The sequence below is a fragment of the Notolabrus celidotus genome, chromosome 1 (genome assembly GCF_009762535.1).
Source record: "Notolabrus celidotus isolate fNotCel1 chromosome 1, fNotCel1.pri, whole genome shotgun sequence".
Classification (NCBI taxonomy): domain Eukaryota; kingdom Metazoa; phylum Chordata; class Actinopteri; order Labriformes; family Labridae; genus Notolabrus; species Notolabrus celidotus.
This window is the reverse complement of record NC_048272.1, coordinates 6462167-6483849: the sequence shown is the minus strand read 5'-3', so window position 1 is coordinate 6483849 and position 21683 is coordinate 6462167. Positions and strand designations below refer to the sequence as shown.

The window sequence follows — 21683 nt, the reverse complement described above, 5'->3', positions numbered from 1 at the left end:
AGGATAGGGTTAGGATTGGGATTAGGGTTAGGGTTAAGGTTATTATTAGGGTTAGGATTAGGATTAGGGTTAGGGTTAGGGTTGTGATTAGGGTTAGGATTAGGATTAGGGTTAGAGTTAGGGTTAGGGTTAGGATTAGGGTTAGGGTTAGGGTTGGGATAAGGGTTAAGGTTATGATTAGGGTTAGGGTTGGGATAAGGGTTAGGGTTAGGGTTATGATTGGGGTTATGGTTAGGATTAGGGTTTGGGTTAGGGTTGTGGTTAGGGTTAAGGTTATGATTAGGGTTAGGGTTGTGATTAGGGTTAGGGTTAGGGCAAGGGTTAGGGTTAGGGTTATGATTGGGGTTTGGGTTAGGGTTAGGGTTAGGGTTGGGATTAGAGTTAGGGTTGTGATTAGGGTTAGGGTTATGGTTAGGGTTAGGGCAAGGGTTAGGGTTATGATTAGGGTTAGGATTAGGATTTGAGTTAGGGTTAGGGTAAGGGTTAGGATTAGGGCTAGGATTAAGGGTAGGGTTAGGATTAGGGTTAAGGTTAGGATTAGGGTTAGGATTAGGGTTAGGGTTGGGTTAGGGTTAGGTTACTGAACTGGAACCGAACCAGAACCGAACCGCACCAGAACCGAACCCAAACCGAACTAGAACCAGAACAGAACCGAACCAGAACAGAACCAGAAACAAACCAGAACCAGAACCAAACTCAAGCAAACCCAACCAGAAACGAACCAGAACCGAACCAGAACCGAATCAGTACCGACCCAGAACCGACCCAGAACCGAACTGAACCAGAACCGTACCAGAACTGAACCAGAACCGAACCAGAACCGAACTAGAACCGAACCAGAACAGAACCAGAACCAGAACCAAACTCAAGCAAACCCAGCTAGAACCGAACCAGAACTGAACCAGAACCGAACCAGAACCGAACTCTACCAGAAGCGAACCAGATCCGAACCCTACCAGAACCCTACCAGAACCTAACCAGAACTGAACCAGAACCGTTTAGGGTCGGGATTAGAGTTAGGGTTAGGGTTGTGATTAGGGTTAGGGTTAGGGTTGTGATTAGGGTTAGGGTTGGGTTAAGATTAGAGTTAGGGTTAGGGTTGTGATTAAGGTTAGGGTTGTGATTAGGGTTAGGGTTGTGATTAGGGTTAGGGTTGGGATTAGGGTAAGGGTTAGGATTAGGGTTAGAGTTAGGATTAGGGTTAGGATTAGGGTTAGGGTTTTGATTAGGGTTAGGGTTGTGATTAGGGTTAGGGTTGGGATTAGGGTTAGGGTTGGGTTAAGATTAGAGTTAGGGTAAGGGTTAGGGTTGTGATTAAGGTTAGGGTCATGATTAGGGATGGGATTAGGGTAAGGGTTAGGATTAGGGTTAGAGTTAGGATTAGGGTTAGGATTAGGGTTAGGGTTGTGACTAGGGTTAGGGTTGTGATTAGGGTTAGGATAAGGGTTAGGGTTAGGGTTGGGATTAGGGTTAGGGTTGGGATTAGGGTTAGGGTTTGGTTAAGATTAGGGTTAGGGTTAGGGTTGTGATTAAGGTTAGGGTTATGATTAGGGTTTGGATTAGGGTAAGGGTTAGGATTAGGGTTAGAGTTAGGATTAGAGTTAGGATTAGGGTTAGGGTTAGGGTTGTGATTAGGGTTAGGGTTGTGATTAGGGTTAGGGTTAGGATTAGGGTTAGGGTAAGGGTTAGGGTTAGGGTTGGGATTAGGGTTAGGGTTGTGATTAGGGTTAGGGTTGTGATTAGGGTTAGGGTTAGGGTTAGGATTAGGGTTAGGGTTGGGATTGGAGTTAGGTTTAGGGTTGGGATTAGAGTTAGGGTTAGGGTTGTGACTAGGGTTAGGGTAGTGATTAGGGTTAGGGTTAGGATTAGGGTTGTGACTAGGGTTAGGATTAGGGTTAGGGTTGGGATTAGGGTTAGGGTTAGGGTTGGGATTAGGGTTAGGGTTGGGTTAAGATTAGTGTTAGGGTTAGGGTTGTGATTAAGGTTAGGGTTATGATTAGGGTTAGGATAAGGGTTAGAGTTAGGATTAGGGTTAGGGTTGTGATTAGGGTTAGGATTAGGGTTAGGATTAGGGTTAGGGCAAGGGTTAGGGTTATGGTTAGGGTTTGGGTTAGGGTTAGGGTTGTGATTAGGGTTAAGATTATGGTTAAGGTTAGGATTAGGGTTAGGCTTGGGATTAGGATTAGGGTTAGGATTAAGTGTAGGGTTAGGATTAGGGTTAAGGTTATGATTAGGGTTAGGATTAGGGTTATGGTAAGGGTTAGGATTAGGATTAGGGTTAGGGTTGTGATTAGGGTTAGGATTAGGATTAGGGTTAGAGTTAGGGTTAGGGTTAGGATTAGGGTTAGGGTTAGGGTTGGGATAAGGGTTAAGGTTATGATTAGGGTTAGGGTTGGGATAAGGGTTAGGGTTAGGGTTATGATTGGGGTTATGGTTAGGATTAGGGTTTGGGTTAGGGTTGTGATTAGGGTTAAGGTTATGATTAGTGTTAGGGTTGTGATTAGGGTTAGGGTTAGGGCAAGGGTTAGGGTTAGGGTTATGATTGGGGTTTGGGTTAGGGTTAGGGTTAGGGTTGGGATTAGAGTTAGGGTTGTGATTAGGGTTAGGGTTATGGTTAGGGTTAGGGCAAGGGTTAGGGTTATGATTAGGGTTAGGATTAGGATTTGAGTTAGGGTTAGGGTAAGGGTTAGGATTAGGGCTAGGATTAAGGGTAGGGTTAGGATTAGGGTTAAGGTTAGGATTAGGGTTAGGATTAGGGTTAGGGTTGGGTTAGGGTTAGGTTACTGAACTGGAACCGAACCAGAACCGAACCGCACCAGAACCGAACCCAAACCGAACTAGAACCAGAACAGAACCGAACCAGAACAGAACCAGAAACAAACCAGAACCAGAACCAAACTCAAGCAAACCCAACCAGAAACGAACCAGAACCGAACCAGAACCGAATCAGTACCGACCCAGAACCGACCCAGAACCGAACTGAACCAGAACCGTACCAGAACTGAACCAGAACCGAACCAGAACCGAACTAGAACCGAACCAGAACAGAACCAGAACCAGAACCAAACTCAAGCAAACCCAGCTAGAACCGAACCAGAACTGAACCAGAACCGAACCAGAACCGAACTCTACCAGAAGCGAACCAGATCCGAACCCTACCAGAACCCTACCAGAACCTAACCAGAACTGAACCAGAACCGTTTAGGGTCGGGATTAGAGTTAGGGTTAGGGTTGTGATTAGGGTTAGGGTTAGGGTTGTGATTAGGGTTAGGGTTGGGTTAAGATTAGAGTTAGGGTTAGGGTTGTGATTAAGGTTAGGGTTGTGATTAGGGTTAGGGTTGTGATTAGGGTTAGGGTTGGGATTAGGGTAAGGGTTAGGATTAGGGTTAGAGTTAGGATTAGGGTTAGGATTAGGGTTAGGGTTTTGATTAGGGTTAGGGTTGTGATTAGGGTTAGGGCTGGGATTAGGGTTAGGGTTGGGTTAAGATTAGAGTTAGGGTAAGGGTTAGGGTTGTGATTAAGGTTAGGGTCATGATTAGGGATGGGATTAGGGTAAGGGTTAGGATTAGGGTTAGAGTTAGGATTAGGGTTAGGATTAGGGTTAGGGTTGTGACTAGGGTTAGGGTTGTGATTAGGGTTAGGATAAGGGTTAGGGTTAGGGTTGGGATTAGGGTTAGGGTTGGGATTAGGGTTAGGGTTTGGTTAAGATTAGGGTTAGGGTTAGGGTTGTGATTAAGGTTAGGGTTATGATTAGGGTTTGGATTAGGGTAAGGGTTAGGATTAGGGTTAGAGTTAGGATTAGAGTTAGGATTAGGGTTAGGGTTAGGGTTGTGATTAGGGTTAGGGTTGTGATTAGGGTTAGGGTTAGGATTAGGATTAGGGTTAGGGTAAGGGTTAGGGTTAGGGTTGGGATTAGGGTTAGGGTTGTGATTAGGGTTAGGGTTGTGATTAGGGTTAGGGCTAGGGTTAGGATTAGGGTTAGGGTTGGGATTGGAGTTAGGTTTAGGGTTGGGATTAGAGTTAGGGTTAGGGTTGTGACTAGGGTTAGGGTAGTGATTAGGGTTAGGGTTAGGATTAGGGTTGTGACTAGGGTTAGGATTAGGGTTAGGGTTGGGATTAGGGTTAGGGTTAGGGTTGGGATTAGGGTTAGGGTTGGGTTAAGATTAGTGTTAGGGTTAGGGTTGTGATTAAGGTTAGGGTTATGATTAGGGTTAGGATAAGGGTTAGAGTTAGGATTAGGGTTAGGATTAGGGTTAGGATTAGGGTTAGGGCAAGGGTTAGGGTTATGGTTAGGGTTTGGGTTAGGGTTAGGGTTGTGATTAGGGTTAAGATTATGGTTAAGGTTAGGATTAGGGTTAGGCTTGGGATTAGGATTAGGGTTAGGATTAAGTGTAGGGTTAGGATTAGGGTTAAGGTTATGATTAGGGTTAGGATTAGGGTTATGGTAAGGGTTAGGATTAGGGTTAGGTTTGGGATTAGGATTAGGGTTAGGATTAGGGTTAGGGCAAGGGTTAGGGTTATGGTTAGGGTTTGGGTTAGGGTTAGGGTTGTGATTAGGGTTAAGATTATGGTTAAGGTTAGGATTAGGGTTAGGCTTGGGATTAGGATTAGGGTTAGGATTAAGTGTAGGGTTAGGATTAGGGTTAAGGTTATGATAAGGGTTAGGATTAGGGTTATGGTAAGGGTTAGGATTAGGGTTAGGTTTGGGATTAGGATTAGGGTTAGGTTTGGGATTAGGATTAGGGTTAATGTTATGATTAGGATCAGGGTTAGGGCTGTGATTAGGGTTAGGATTAGGGTTAGGTTTAGGATTAGGGTTGTGATTAGGGTTAATCAGAATCAGAACCAAACTCAAGCAAACCCTGCTAGAACCGAACCAGAACCGAACCAGATCCGAACCCTACCAGAACCCTACCAGAACCAAACCAGAACTGAATCAGAACCAAACCAGAACTGTACTCTACCAGAACCAAACCAGATCCGAACCCTACCAGAACCCTACCAGAACCGAACCAGAACTGAATCAGAACCGAACCAGAACGAACTAGAACCGGAACCGAACTCAAGCAAACAGAACCAGAACCAAACTCAAACAAACAGAACCAGAACCAACTCAAGCAAACAGAACCAGAACCAGAACCAAACTCATGCAAACAGAACCAAACTGGAGCAAACATTATTAATGTCCTCAGGTTGGTATTGAGAAAAATCAGATGCCTCAGCTTGGATGGGCTGATCCGATTTCTCCTCTCAGTGAGTATTTGCCTGGTCTTCAAGAAGACTCTCTCTGAAGGAACAGATGTAGCCAGGAAACACAGTCTCCCCTCCATCACCTGAATCCTATATCCTCACATGTGATTGGCCGCATGGCCGCCATGCTGACCAATCAAAACAAAGTTCTGCTGTGAGCAGAGCTGGGGCTAAGCACTGTGAGAGCCAAGCAGTGAAAGGAAAAAACTGTGAGCCGGCTCTCTCTCGATGCCAGCCGGCTCTTCTGATTCACTATAAAGCATCGGCTCTCAGAGCCGCAGCTTTTGATCATGACACATCACTAATGTGCTTAATCTGTGTTACAATTATGAGGGGGCCATGGACAGTTTTCTCTCCTGTAAGGGGTCCCTGGCTCCAAAAAATTTGAGAACCCCTGCTCTAGCTAGTAGGAGTCCAAATCCCGATAGTGAAAACCAACGGAACAAAAAGAGTGACACTGCTGGCTCTTTTGTTTTTGTCTCAGCTCATTTTATATTTTTTGAGAAAAGAGAATGCTGAGATGTTGCCCATCATTGTTACTTGGTTGCACTAATAAAGTGAAGTTCTGTACAGTTGTGGTTGCATTACTCTATTATCAATTTGCCATATTTTTTAAGGATGTAAGAGATGATTTCATTGATAGCCATAGACCTACATGTCTTTCAATGAAGACTTCCACTGAGAGGAACATATTTAGACTATTTAGGAACTAAATTAGGAACTAAATTTAGACTGTCATACCAGCTTGATCATCAATGAAAATGTCCTGGAAATGTCCTTGAAAATGATCTCTGGAAAAGAGTGGGAACCCTGTTTATACTGCTGTATTACATGATGAAGGTAACTGTCACCTCTTTGCATTCTTTGAAGCGCATTGATCTGAGCTCTTGATAATGAAGTTAGAGTGTTAGTTATGTGGCGGGGAGGACGCAAAGGTTGTTCATTCACTGTATAGGATAACACAAGTGCAAGAAGGCATCAGTCATTTTTTAATCTTGACTCTTATCTTTATAATCACAGGAAGCAATATTGTGATCGAATATGAAATTTGAACAATCCCCATCACTAATATCTTTTCCACACTAATTTCAAGTTAGTTAGTTAGTTAGTTAGTTAGTTAGTTAGACATAAAACTACCTCTCATGCAGTTGTCATGTACAGAAAATGGGAGCTACAGAGAATATTTTTTTCTTCTCTGTCCCACACATTCATAAAGGCCTTACAGGGATTGATTTGCAAGTGGATATTTGGGGAACTTCAGTTTTTGGCACTGTGTTTTTTTGAACCTCACATTAGCTTCATTTCTCAGCCCTGGAGGTCGCTTCTTGAGTTGGGCTCACATTTCTGGTTTTATATTCACATTAGCCAAAATGCAGACTGCAAAAAGACTGATAGGTTAATGTCACTGTAATAACTGGTATTATATGTCAACATAAATTATGAACTGAGCTGTATTTTATGTACCCAATATGTTGGGTCTTACTGATATTATAAAAATGTGATTCAGAATTACCACAAAACATCATCTCAGTTGTGCCACTCTTTCATTTAGAACACGCTGTTTGAAATGCTTAATGAGCTACTGTTTTTGATTCTGTGGATGGCTGAATGATGGTGATGTTTTGTAATGTTCAGCTCTAGTCTGCAGACCAAACACATGAATATTAATAGCCTACAAATACTCTGTGTCCATCCAGCTGTCTATGCAGGTATCTGCTCTGTTTGTTCAAACAGAGAACTAGCACATTGGAGAAAATTTCTCTGTGTGTTTTGGCTGTGTGTTCTATTATTATCTGATGTAATTTAATGTCTTCATAAGTCCCAAAATCAAATTGATACTTGAAACAATTTTGGATATTAACACATTTTGAAACATATCCTACATCTGGGTCTCATCATACTGTTTTGACTGCTCTCTGTCTTTGAGTGTAGACCAAGCCTATCATTATTTTATTGAGAGGTACTTAACGTTTAGCCCTGCAGCATCTGCAGTGCAAGAAGAGCAGCTAAGCCTGCAGCAGTGCATGTCCTCAAGTCTGCTTTCATAAACGCTGCTTTTCACACAGATTAGGGTTTCCCCAGTTGTCTCTGGTGTTCTATGTCAACATGTGCTGTTATGCTTTCCCTGAAGCGGGGTTGGGAAATTAGTAGGTTATCAGAGGCATGGAGATAGCACAGCTCATCAAGTTTCTGTTCCCAACAAATTGTTGGAGAATGTTTGACAATTTTTCTTGCAGTGAGTGTCCCTGAGCTTGTTATTTAGACAACTAAACATCCCAAGAAGGATGATTTTATCTGAGCTAACAGTTGTCAGAAACTGAGTTATGCTGATTATAAATGAGGCTGTCTGGAGGGAGCCATGGAAATATTTCACTCCAATTATAGCCGTGACAAGTGGGCTGAACATTAAGACTAAATACACTCTTTTTTTGGAAAACTCTTCTGTATTCTTTTATCAATTCTTTTCTCCTTCTCATTTTGTTACTGAGCTATTAGTGCTGCAGTCTTTGTCAAATGATCCTGACAGTGCAATGAGACAGCCACACATAGATCTAGAGCGAGTAGGAGACACACTAACAAATGCACTGAACCAGTGCTTATTACCCTGCAAACTCTGAAACAAGTGTGAGAAGTTGGTGCAGCGTTGCATCCCTCTTCTGTGTTGTTCCTTTAGGTGGTATAGCTTTATGTTGCTATACTAAAACATGTTATTGATAGGACAAGTAAGATAACAAAATAGGCTAATGCGTATATACTTAACACCTGTAAAATTAAACAAGTACAATAAGAACATTCCAGACATATGTATAAAATGTATTGAATCTAAAGGAACATTAGTACACTGTATGTGAGAATGCAGGAAAATACAAATATTTTGGGAAGAGGTTAAAAATATCATGGAGAAGATCATTTTCAAACAGATCATACGAGACCCCAAATTGTTTCTGTTAGCAATATATCCAGAAAAACATCATTACACTAAAAATGCATGCAAATTCATTGATAGTCTGCTGTCTGCAAAGAAATGTATTGCACAAAACTGGAAAGACACTAACAGACCCAGTACCACCCACTGGTTAAATCAGATGTTGTCAACCCTCCCATTAGAAAACATAACATACATCCAGAGAGCCAGATTTTGAAAAAATGTGGAAACCCCTCATTGATTATGTTAAAAAACAATCCAACACTGCAGTCCCCAAATCCATGTACAAATGCAGATTCTTTCATTTTGTCTTAATATATGCCAACTTACCTTGATTTTATTTCTCTCAAATTGAATAGCCTTGTTTGATTTAGGGAAGCTTTGTTCATTCTATTTTTATTATTATTATTATTATTGTTATTATTGTTATTATTATTATTATTATTATTATTATTATTATTATTATTATTATTATTATTATTATTTCTTTTTTGTTTAGTTGTTATTGTCTTGTTTGTCCATTTGTTAAACCTTGAGATACAGCCATGCAGCTGTGAAAGTGGGAAATGATTAATGATAAAGCTCTATTTTTTTCCTGGTTATAAAAGTAAATAAAAACACTATCGCAAAAAAAAAAAAAAGATAACAAAATAAAGTAGATGATTATGAATGATTTGCATTGTTCAGGATTCTTAACAAGTTCGGACGAGTCCCAGCTTACACTGAGCTCACTTTTGATTTGCAGCGTTCAACCATGACATTTAAACACAATAAGTATTTGTATAGACTCTTCATATAAAGAGCAGGTACTAGACTCCAGTCCATTATTTTATACCCACTTTTTTAAATGATGCCACCTAAAATGTAGCTCTGTCTTTGTGCACATCACAGCTTCATTAAAATGTAATCATCGTGCTGTGTTACTGACACAAAGCCAAGTCTTCCTCAAGGACAAACAGGAAGCTCTTCTGCCTGTCCACTGAAAAAACATCAGAAGCACTTAAATGTGAATGTGATTGCACCCTGTTGTTTTTTGCAGATAATCAGTACTCATTTCTGTCTGAGTGACCTTGCGTCCAAACCTGCCAGTGTTTACTCCTGATGCCATCCTTCAAAAAGCACTTTTTCTCTATAAAGTCATACAACACCAGCAGTGTTGGGCTGTGGAATGCGTCATTGCAGACAAGTTGTGCTTCAGAACAAAAGTGAAAGTACATTTTATTGTAAAAGTCAAGGCTTTATCTCCTCTCTGCAGTCTTTGTCAGCCTCTGGCAAATATTGATCCAAACTTAACCAAAAGCCTCCTCACCTGTAATCCACTATACTTTGACATCACGTTGTCCTCCAACTTACCCCATGTGGACTTTTGACCCAAATTCCAGTGCTGGAATTTTGTTTTTCCTCTCTGTACAGTCAGGATGAAGAGGCAGAGGACCTTGTCACTGGCTGCAGGGTGATATACATCTTAGTTATGATGAGCTAAAGAGAGCCCTTCAGAGAAGCTTTAAGTGGTTCCATATGTAGGACACTGAGGTTTGAGGACTCCCCTTTGGCTGCTAAGACATGTTATCTGAACAGCTTTAAAAAAAAAAGGGGGGGGGGGGGGGGGGGGGGGGGATCTCAGTGTCCTCTGCTTTGTGTCAGAGGTGATTCAGTAACAGGGCAATAAGTAAACACTGCACACTGAGCTGTGCAGCCCAGTGGGACACACATGTTAAGAAAAGATATTGATGTTGATGTGAGTAATCCATTAGTGGAGGGCAGCTTTTTTTTTAGACGCACTGAGTGCTCCAGATGTGTTCTTCTGACAACACACTGAGGTTTTCTTCGGAATAAAAACAGATCATTGTGATGCTTTATTCTCTTATTACATTAACTATACAAAAAGTGCAGATTAGCAAATAATTCTGAAATTTGATAAAATGCTGTCCTGGTAGTACAGATCATCTTTCAACTGTAGATATAATGTTATACAGAGAATACAAAAACATGTGTTCTTAAAAAACATAGCATCCTCTCTCATTTATTTAAAGTGATAGAACAGTGTTTGACTATTTGTTCTGCATCTTTATTATAGTGCAGATACTTTAGAAAAAGAAGTGTTGTGTCATGATGATCCATACATTCAAGCTTGTGTTTCAGATTTTTTTTCATTCTTAACTGCTCATTTTTGTTGCAGCTCATCATATATACTCCATTTACTCATACTGTATTAACAGCTGCCACTATTACAGCTATATAACTTGTTTTTAGAACAGAGGGGGGTGCTTTAACTTGGAATTAGCACAGTGTAATACTCTACATGTTGCTGAATCTGAAACAGACTTCTACAATCCAATCAAGCTGCTTGCTGTGTCTTTCTTTCAGCTGAGCAGCACTTTTAAACACACTTTGGGTTTTGTATTGCTGCACTGTCAGACATTAGCAGAATAACTTTTGTACTAACATTAACCTTTTTATTTCTTGTAATTTGACACACTTGCTGCATAGTTGAAGAAACCACTAAGTCCAATACAATTTATTTGCTAGAGGTTATTTGTCAAGCAGCCTGTTGCAAAGTATGAAGTCATTTTGCTATTACTTGGCATGGTATGTAAGGGTTTTTTATAGTGAGTGGGTGGTTGTGTGATTAGAATGCTGACAGGGCGAGCATGAGCCCAACACATCACCCTACGGGAATATTTATGTTGACATCTCTGCCCTCATTTAGCTCTCCCTGTTCTCAAGGTTTTGCAGTTGGAACACCTTTAAACATAAGAGACACAAATGTCACAACCTTTAACATTGTTGCTATTATGACTTCTGCTTATGGTTTCTGTTGAGCTATCAGCAACTTAGAGCTCTGCTGCTGAGTGTTGCATTTGTTGCACAACAGGATCTTGCTCCACTTCTGTCTCTATCAGAGATAGTTGGGTCCAGCAGCTCCTCACTATGATGCCTGGAAACTGTCATTACTTCCTGACTCTCCCGACTATTCTGAGACAGAAGCTAACATTTTAACACAATGTCAACAGGAAGAGGTGAAATGAGCTGGAACTCCTTTTAGTGGATTTATTTGATATGATGGGGTGTATCAGGTTGTCCCACTGCATTGGTTTTGCTGTTGAGAATAAATTAATGAGTGTCGGTTTTGACCAATCAGAATCCAGTATTAACACATCCGGGCAATAACAATACAAACAGACAATGCACCTGACCATATGTCATGCCAAATGTTTGCCGTATGCAGAACTTATTTATGTCTATACAACTGAGGAAGTCAGTTAATGTAAAGGTACTTTTGATATGAACTGACTGCATTAACTGCTGGTTACACAGAGGCTAGCATTGGCTCCTGGACATTCATTTCAATTTCTTAAGTTATTACTGTTGGGAAGTCTTGACATACTTCTACAAACATGTAGGGTACAAAGAAGACTGATTGGACAGTGTTGTCTTTACACCTTTACAACAGTCTTCTGGAGCCTTTTGATAAGTGCACACTTGTGGTAAAAAAGGTGAGATATATTTGTAACAACTAAGGATGCAACTTATTTAATTAGTTTATTTAGTGTTATGGAAGCCTGGTACTATTAACAATTATTATAAACAGCTTCTTTTACCGCAACAATATACTAACAACGTAATAATGTCCAAATGAAACAAGTGTGATATTTGTTTTAAAAAATGTTGCATACTTTCACTTTCATTTACAAAAGACTAAACAGTTGTTTTTTGAAATGCTCTTTAACAGAGACACAGAAAATACCTCAGCCCAGAAGCGATCGTCCAGCTCAAGAAGAGACGATGCACCATCGCCCCCTGGTTTTGGGAAACGTCGGCGAAAGACATAAGGAGAGATAGGAATATCTCTGGACAACCAAATCAGTATCAATAAACTTTTCACAGACTGATTAGTATGTCAAGAAGTATTTTTCATGCCCACTTTTCTCAGGATTTTATGATTTTCTAAAGTTGCACAATGTATAAATAAAAGTTTCTTATTTTGTCATACTTTGATGTCTTGGACCCCCTAGAATTCTTAGGTTGTTTGAGCAATAAGAGAACTCCGGTGTCATTACTTGAATATATTGAAACTCTTGATATTGTTAAGATTGTGTTAAGATGTTAAGAGTCTAGACTTAAAATAGATTCAAACTTAATTATGCATTGAGTTACTTGTAGCCAGCGTTCTTGTCTGTGTTCAATTTTCTATTTCTGCTGAAACGTGATGTTTATCATGTTCTTATTTCTTTATTAATGTGTTTTTTTTTTTACTTTTTGAAAGTTCAATTGTTTTATGAAGTTTTAACTGAAATAAACTTGCAGTATTTTTGCACAAGACAACTTTATGGGTTATGTAAAAGATTGATCTTCCAACGCTAGCTGCCCAAAGATGTTGACGTCTTTGTACACCGTGTGCCCAGCTAAACGTTTTGGATGTTGTTGCTGCGGTGTAACTCTGCATTAGCAGCTGTAAAAAAGATCCTAAAACGCAGTTTCCTTCCACCAAAGAGCTGTATGTCTGTCTGTTCGCTAATCTAACGCCTCCATCTTCAGATTTTCCCTCCTATTTGGGTTATTTTTTGGCCACCTCCGATTAGGAGCTCAGTCATACTGGATTCATCTGTCATGTGCAATTTTCAAGTGTGTAAACAAATCCATTGCTCCTCGGAATGATTGTTTTCTTTGAAAGAGAAAGAACCAAGGTCAGTTTAATTCAATCAACCTGATGCGTGTGGAAACCCCAGGTCAAAGCAAGCGAGAGTGTAAACACTTAAGAAGGGGAGGCGGTGTTTGTGTATACGTGCATGGGAGAGTGAGCAGGAGCACATTTGGGAGCTGGGTTTGATTGAAAACAGAGCTTGCCTGGAGTCAGAAACACGATGCTTTTGCCTCGGTTGTCTCTTCCATCTGACAAAGCATGGACACACCGACAGACACTGCTGGACACCCCTGATCCCAATGCATCCGTATCCCTTTCCCTATACAATGGCACTGTTTGTGTCTGATTTAATTGGCAGGGATGTCAGTCTAGCTTGAAACCACAGGAGAGCACTGAGTGGCTGCTGATCCCTGCCTCCATTTGGAGAGCAATGAAGCAAGCAGTGATATCACTGATTCCATACACACTCCATCTCTGCAAAAGACCCACAAAAACTGCCCTTTTACACAGACATTTTTTGTCTGCCTGGGTTGTAATGTTGAAATGGATATTTGTAATCCATCCAACATTAGGCAAAATAAAGTCCTTTTCAGTCTTTGTTTTTATGCCTTTTGCTTAATGCAGACGTGATGGCCTTTTGGAACTCAAAAATATGGACAGCAAATCTTAAAGTCATACTGAAGGATCAAGCAGGCCTGGTAGCAGAGCTACAGGGGTAAACTCACCCTGTGGACCATGTTTGCTGCAAGAAGTTTTCTCCCTCCGGCCACAGCTCTTATTAAGCTCAGCCTTGAGCACAAAACCTGAGCAGTGTTAGCAGTACCCTTGGGTCTAACTTTTTTTTTTACATTTTATAGCAGTTGCAAAACTCTTCCAGTGGAATGACTAATGACTCTTCATCCAGGAAATACACAGAGACAAGCTGGAAGGGTTGCCCAAACTAATGGGAAATTTGTTCTTATTTTAGTTTCAGATTTCTTCTGGTTGAAGACATTTCCTTTTGACCTTAAGAGTTTTTTTAAAAAAAGTTTAAGAAAAATAAGAGCTGCTGGAGACCTGGAAGACTTATCAAAGTAATTTATACGTTTGTTTGTTTTGTTTTTTTTATGTAATAAAATGAACATTTCCTCGGAGAATCCTTAAATAATTTCCAGGGCAATCTGTAAATAGTTTGGAGTCTGGTTTTTGTAAACCATCAGTAACAAACACACTGGAAACAGCCCAAAAAACACTTTTGTTGGTGATTTAATGAACCAATGACTACCAATGTTTTTAAAAACAAATAAAACTGTCTCACTTTTTGTTTTAAGGTGAAGGTAGACTTTCACTTCCAATATTAACCACCAAACTTTGTTACATGACACACTATCTCTTGTTTTACTCTTCTCTTTCAGATATCATCTATTTTGTCTCAAAATCTAAAATACAACCTGCAAAAACAATATCACTTGTCATAAATGCAGACATAGCAAATCAAACAATACGTAGTTATTTGGAAAATAATCAAATCCCAGCACACTGCTTGTCAAACCTTCAAAGCTGTTCCATGTGTTTACATGGACAGCTTTATTAAAAATATTATTGAATAGAATAGTGGTGGATACTTTGTTTTTCTTATTGCAAAACTGTAGTGTTAAAGTAACTACATATTCTCCCAATGAGCACTCTTCAAAAACAAAAGCCCCCCAAAATAGCCCCCTAATATAAGCTAAAACTTAGCAGCAAAATTGTTCATGTATGTCAGTAAAAGAATAGATGTGACCAAACTGAATAATAGATGAATTAATGAATACAAATAGAGCTATAGTAATGCATGATGCCCTTCTTTAAATATGAAAAAGCTATAAATACATTTACATGTTCACTTGCAGCTATACATGCATTCTTATAAATATGAATACCATGGAGCACACATAGATCCACACAGGCATTCAAACAGGGCCAACGGTTACAGAGGCTGAGAGCAGCAGGCTATTAGTCAAGTTTATAGTCTCAGAGGGCCTCACAGTGCCAACATCACAAGATAGTAAATGAAAACCACTCTACCCAAACACGGACCCTCAGTGGTGATAAAAGTCAGAACACAACGGTCGAGTCCCCGCTGTTTTCATTCCAGCACACAAACAGTTTAAGGATTCAGGGCAAAATACACGGCTTAAACACAAAACTGCCAATCTGGGATGTTAAAAATCTCAGCTTGACTGCAAATTATCAATAGTTCACACGTGTTTCTTACATTTTCCCACATGTTCTTAATCAGTGATGACAAATGAAGCTGATTATCTTCAAGTTTCCTAGTTGGTTTAGGAGCAAACCCATCTGACTTTTTTATTGTATAAAGGAGACAACTGACTGTTAGCAGTTTACTATCTTTATTTATAGCTCGTAAAGAATTACACAAAAGTCAAAATATAGTGTAACTGTTAATTATTTTTAATTAGCCTCTAGTATATGTAAAACATATCAAGAGTTTTAAGGATCTCAACACGTCATGACACAGACATGTGGAGTCATACCATTATTTATTTATTTATTTACAACCTTTATTTCACCAGAAAATGCTCATTGAGATAAAAAATCTGGCCAAGAACATTAACATAGACTATGAGCTAAACTGGTTAAAATGTGTTGTGTAACTGTATTGTTACCGTCTTATCTCATGTTATTTTGCTCAAGCATATTACTCTTTGTGATAGAGTTGTTGACATATCCCCAGATCTCTACAAAGTACCAGTGACTCAAGTGTCCTCACAAGAGGATTAGAATTATGACTTCAACTGAAAAAGAATAAAACCTAAGGCTCTAAAATTGAAATAAATTTTCCAATCTGAGTTCTGCATCGGCAATGCTGCTGCAAACCAAGCCTTCACTTCGTAGAAATGTGTAATTTGATCAAGATGAGGGGCTGCTTCTTTTCCTCTAAACCTGTTGAACTTTGCCCACATAATACATTTTCAGTTTATTATGAAATACGACGTCATTTGTGAGGTTGAGGTAAAGCAGTAGTTCGCAAACAACAGAGCTGTGATTGTTTTCTTCCGCACAATCAAAAAGGAAATGATTGGGAGCTCCACCCAATGAATGTAATTACCCACCTGGCCGGATGGAACCCAACAGCAGCAGCAGTGACAAGTACATACTTTATATACAGTATATTACAATGAAAGTCTCAGTAGTAGAGAAAGATTAGGCTCATAGAAATGCAGACATGAACTGACATGTTTACATTCTTAGTTTTGTGCTATAATTTATTTGACTTCCTCTTTGAGGTCACACAGCGCCCCGGCTATCCTGTTTCTGGTCTGTGTTGCATTTTTGACTGCTCCCAGCATCCTCAGAGCAGTTTTCAAATTGTTTAGAGCATTCTTTTTGTTTCACTATTACATTAAAAATAATTTGCAAAACACTTTCATACTAAATTCAGCCTGTCCCCTTTTTTGTTAGGTAACTTGAAAGTATACCAGGGTCTGTGCTTTGTCTTCTGTTTTCCCCAAAGTGGAAGCAGTTCGGTAGCAAATTTTGTTCAGTCCCTCATTTTCCTGTCTGCAACACTAGCAGCGAGCTTAAGTTTAGGATTTAGCACATGGCTGTCAGAGGGATAAAATGAAGAACTTAATTAGGCTGTCAGACTTAATTACAGTTATTGACAGTTTCCCATAGCTTTTTTTTTGGGGGGGGGGGGGGGCGACATGACGGGAGCCAAGTTTTAAGTATAATTAACTCTAGATATAACACATCATTTATGAGTGCAGTCATAAATTACCACAAAAGCAGCAAAAGATCAAACAACCTTTAACACTTTCTGAAAAGTCATATAAAACCAACTGCCTGTGCATATTTGGGACGTTCACTTCAAGGATTTGCAGTATGTTTTATTGGGCATTTTAAAGCTTCTGTGGGAGACATTCAGTAAGTATTGATTTTGGTGCCCCCCGATGGACAAACTAATACCTCTCATCTCTTTGCTGTTTTTGTCGTCTACATGTGTGAGCGATGGTTTTAGAAATTTAGATTCTGCTTTCTTCAAACAGTTTAAACAAATGTATCACTCATTAAGTGTCTTTGCCTTGTGGAAACACATAAAGGCTGTTTTAGTAGTATTCTGAATGCACTCCACCCAGCTCATACCCGGTGACAGTCGTTACGGGAGTCAAAAATCACTGAATATAATTAGTCAGTCTTTTACCTGATGGTCCCTTTTCCTTTATAGCTCATAAGAAGGCATCCATAGTGATTTCACTTTGTTTTATAACCAGCTAAACTCTCCTCACAGGAGCTTTAAACATAAGTAATAGCGTTTGTATCAAAGCTCACAAAGTGACTGTGAACCTATGGCTTAAATGCTTTGTTTCCATTTAAATGTCAGCCCTTTATTGCCAAACATCATAAACATGTTTTGTACTAAGGTATAGGCTCAAGAGGTTATCATAACAATGACATTAATGTTTGTTCATTAATTCTTATCTCCTGTTCAAAATCAAAATCTCTATAGATGAATATCCAATATTAAGCACTGGGGTGTTTTGACAATGGGCACCAAATATAGGATCTGGCTTTTTGAACAATCCTCTAATTGGATGAATTTTCCTTCAAAAGTCTACTCAGTGTACTTACTGCTTCACACAACTTGACTCAATGCATGTCATTACCTTACCAGATGGGAGCATGGCAGTTTGGTTGATTGTTCCCAAGGAGAATGCCATGAGTGGAGCAGTTGCACCACAGGCATGTTTAAATGATTTAATGTGGGCTGGCAGATGCTGGACTCAAACAAAATGTTGAACAATTACACAATATGTTCAGAAAAAATGCTGGAGTCAAGCTGTTGCAAGTTCAACAAGAAGGCAGTCACGGCACATATGCAAATGGTAGAACAAAATAATATAGTCTAATTTGTATTGGTTAAACACACTTTGAATAGAATTACGTAAGTTCAACAATAGACCCATACTGTCATTAAAATACTTTGCAGTACTTATTATTTAATAGGCTTCTCTTTATCTGAGAGGATAATCAAATTGGTTTACTTAATTTGCTGCTATGGCAATTGTAACACCAAAGGCATTCAGAGAGAAGCAACTACAGATGTTCAGAGCAGGTACACTGCCAGGGTTTCTGGGCCCCGTGAAAACATCACATTGCACCCCATCCTAACTTTTCCTCATGACTGTCTCTTTCCTTCCTGATACCAATGGCAACTTGACTTCCTCCTGACTTTAGTTATGGCCAATTCCAAGTATTCCTCCAAATTCTGGTGTGATTAGAAAATAAACAGTATCAGTTGAAAAAGGTCCTCAAATGCTAAACTGTTTTATTTTTATATGATTACTTATCTGAACCAAGCAGTATAGTTCAGGGTTAATGGTTATGTAATCAGATCTGTCCATTGGTGGTCATACTGGTCCCTACCAGATACTATTTCAGACTATATTCAGCTATACTGCTACAGACACAGCACTCCTACTTTCTTTACAGTAGTCCTCCATAAAGAAAATAGGATAATTTCACCATAGGGTCTCTAATACTGAGGTGTGAATATACAGTCTTGATCCACATTACAAAATCTAATTCTTCTAAAATGTTAGTTTGATCCCTTTGAGTGCATTAAAATCATCTTCACCATTTGTGTTTGATTTGCTTATAGCTTTTTTTAGAATCAGCCATGAAGGCCTTTTAAATCAAACATCTTCATACAACAATCACTTCACTTCAGCTCTGGGGGAAGGCAGTGATTCAAAATGAGTTGTTACTTTATGCCAAAACTGTGCTCAAAGGAATATTAAATCAGCCAACTTATATTAATGTTGTTAAACAGAATTACGACTTTGACATCATTGAAGTCTTTTCTTCGCCTTTCAACGAGCTTATGGTTTTTCCTAAGCCCTGCTGATATATTTTTGGAGTCAATGTCCTGAATCTGCTGCCTGGTGTTGTGGTTTGAGTCTGCCCAGAGATGCCCACACTCTAATTGCCCCTCAGGGGAAAGTAAAAGTTTGCTGAATTGAATTACAAACCGTATTTTTCTTTGACTTTTTTAACTTTGAGAGACGTGAACTGGTCGCTCCTCAGCAACTTGCATAATGCCTCGTAAGAACTTTTTTATTTATTTTTTTATTTGTGCCATAGAACATTGTCATTACAATTACACAGTATTCAAGACATAAGTACATAACAAGCGTACAACATTCTTCTGAGCTCTTTGAATACAGTTAGTATTGGTTAGTACCAAAAATAAAGTAAATCAAACTGTATCAGCACTTTGGCCTAATAAACTTTTGAATGATACCAATTTGCGACACAAATAAATAAAGTGAGTTACAAAAAAGTAAAATAAATTTTAAATAAAATAAAAATAAAACACATGAATGTTCCTACAATACACCTAATCGACAGAGTCAGGTCTCAGGTTTGACATATTTCACCCATTTTGCCCAGTGTGATCTGAACACTTCTAACCTTAAATTTAAAGAGAAAGTTACCTTTTCCATTCTGTAAATCTCTATTGTCACATCTATCCAGTTATTTAATGTAGGTCCAGCCTGCCACATCTTTGGATGAGAGCCTTTTTACCTGATGTCAGCTATCAAGTATTTGTTGACACCTTTTATTTCAGGGGAGATATAATTTAAATACATGGTTTTAAAATCAAAAGGTATTATGGTGTCAAAAATGCTCTGTATAGTTATATGTATTTCTTTCCAGTTATACTGAATGTTTTGACATTCCCAGAAAGTGTGGAAGTGGTTTGCAGCAAGGCACCCATATTTCCTCCAGCACTCAGCGCCACCATTATCATACTGTGCCTTCAAATAAGGAGTAATGAAAAAACGGGCCACATTTTTCCAGCAATATTCTTTTCATGCATGAGATTCTGTGCTTGCCCATTGAAAGCAGCATATATCTAGCCATTCTTTGTCTGTGATTGCTAGTTTGCTTTCCTTCTCCCAATGTAATTTTTTATGTATTTTGTAGAGTGAGGTTTCTGATTGTTGAGGTTTTTATATATTCGAGAAATTATACCTCTTTTAACATTTCATTTATATGCATTTCTGAATAGTTGGACAAAAGGTTTACTAGCTTCTCTCATCTGATTCTTTTTTATTTTTATATTGTAATAGTTTCTTAACTGAAGAAAAATAAATCATGTTTTTCAAGAGAAAAGGTCTCTCTCAGTGTTTGAAAACACATTATTTCCTCTTTCTTTACGATGTTACATAGAGATGTTATACCTTTTTTAATCGAGGATGTATATCTGTCAAGTAATTTATTGGGTGTGAAGTCAGAATCAAACGCACACCAACTTAAGATTTGAATATCTTCTTCTAATTTAAGTTCTGTTATCATTTCTTCCAGACTTCAAGAGTAGATTTTATCCATTGGTTCTCCAAGCTGTCTATATAACTTTGCAGGTTTTTATCTGGTAGAATTGCTTGAATCTGAACATTTGATGTCATTTGACATTCCATTTCTTTCCATTGTGCATCGTTAGAAGGGTCACACCAACATAGTACTGCTCTTATCTGAGCTTAGATATAGTAGTTTTTCAGGGATGGAAGGCCCCAGCCTCCTTTCTCTTTCGGTAACTGTAATGTTCTATATTGTACTCTGGATCTTTTTCCCTGCCATATGAAACGTGATGTCATCATGTCCCATTCCTTTAATTGTTTTTTACTAATTGTGATTGGGAGGGTTTGAAAAAGATATAGAAATCTTGGGAGAACATTCATTTTAATTGTTTCAATTCTTGAACTCAAACTTAAGACTGGTATGAGGCTCCACCTAACGAGGTCCTCTCTGATCTTATGATACAAGGGGTAATAGTCTTTATTAAATATTTTTGATAGGTCTATAGGCAAAACAACCCCTAAATATTTGAACGATTCTGTGTTCTATTTCAGTGGATATGCTTTCTTGAGATTTTCAGATGGATTTCAGTAAAAAGTCAGAGTTTCAGTTTTACCAATATTTAATTTGTAGCCTGATAAAGGCCAGCTTTTTTTAAAAGGTTCATGTAGTCTATTAATTGTTTGCATTAACTCTAATTCAGTTATTTCTGAAACGAGGAGTTGATTTTGGTCTTCAGTCATAGTAGGTAGAGCTTGTCACCCAAGAAAGAGTTAATCTGGTTGTCATCAACATATGCACCAGAGTAAAGATGTTTATAGAATGTTTCAAAGATCCCCTGAATCTTGTCTTATTTGTTTTCTATTGTATTTTTGTGGGAATCTTTTACTTTATATATTGTACTACCTGCTTATACCATTCGGGGTTGCGGGGAGCTGACTTTGGGCAGAAGGCAGACAACTATTCACGCACACACACACCTACGGGCAATTTAGAGAGACCAATTAACCTGGTGAGCATATTATGCGAGGAAGCAGGAGTACCCGGAGAGATCCCACGCATGCACAAGGAGAACATGCAAACTCCACACAGAAAGGCACCTGACTCAAACCCGGAACCTTCTAACTTTGAGGCAACAGTGCTACCCACTGTACCACTGTGCAGCCCATATGTTCAATCCCCAGAAATGATTTGAACTGTGAGACAAACCTTTTTATCATGTGAAAATAAACATTTTAATTTTCAAGGGGGGTTTGACGTCTATAAGCCTGGAGTTGGTCTCTGAAGTCCCGTCTCCTGGTGACAGCTCCCTCTCGCTCTGGGCGTCCTTTCCCTGCCGTGTGCCATGCCTGGTGATAAAGACGCGCAGCTGGATCCTCTGGTGGTGGGATGACGGACCAGCAAACCTCTGTCTTTCATGTCTTCCGTGGCATCGCTGATCGTGTGGCACAGTCAAGTCCTGTCCTCGTAGAAGACGTGCAGCCTAGCTGGGTAGGGGGTCTGGAAGCGGACCTTTAA

General features: G+C 39.2%; 1 protein-coding gene across 1 annotated transcript in view; it reads left to right on the top strand.

The window, feature by feature from the left end:
- The window catches only part of rad18 (RAD18 E3 ubiquitin protein ligase), a 46221-nt gene extending 34152 nt beyond the window's left edge, over positions 1-12069 (top strand). The window contains exon 13 of the mRNA XM_034697751.1: positions 11910-12069. Coding sequence (XP_034553642.1) covers positions 11910-12009 — 100 coding nt within the window. The 3' untranslated portion in view covers positions 12010-12069. The remainder of the gene's footprint in view (positions 1-11909) is intronic.
- Positions 12070-21683: the final 9614 nt, after the last annotated feature.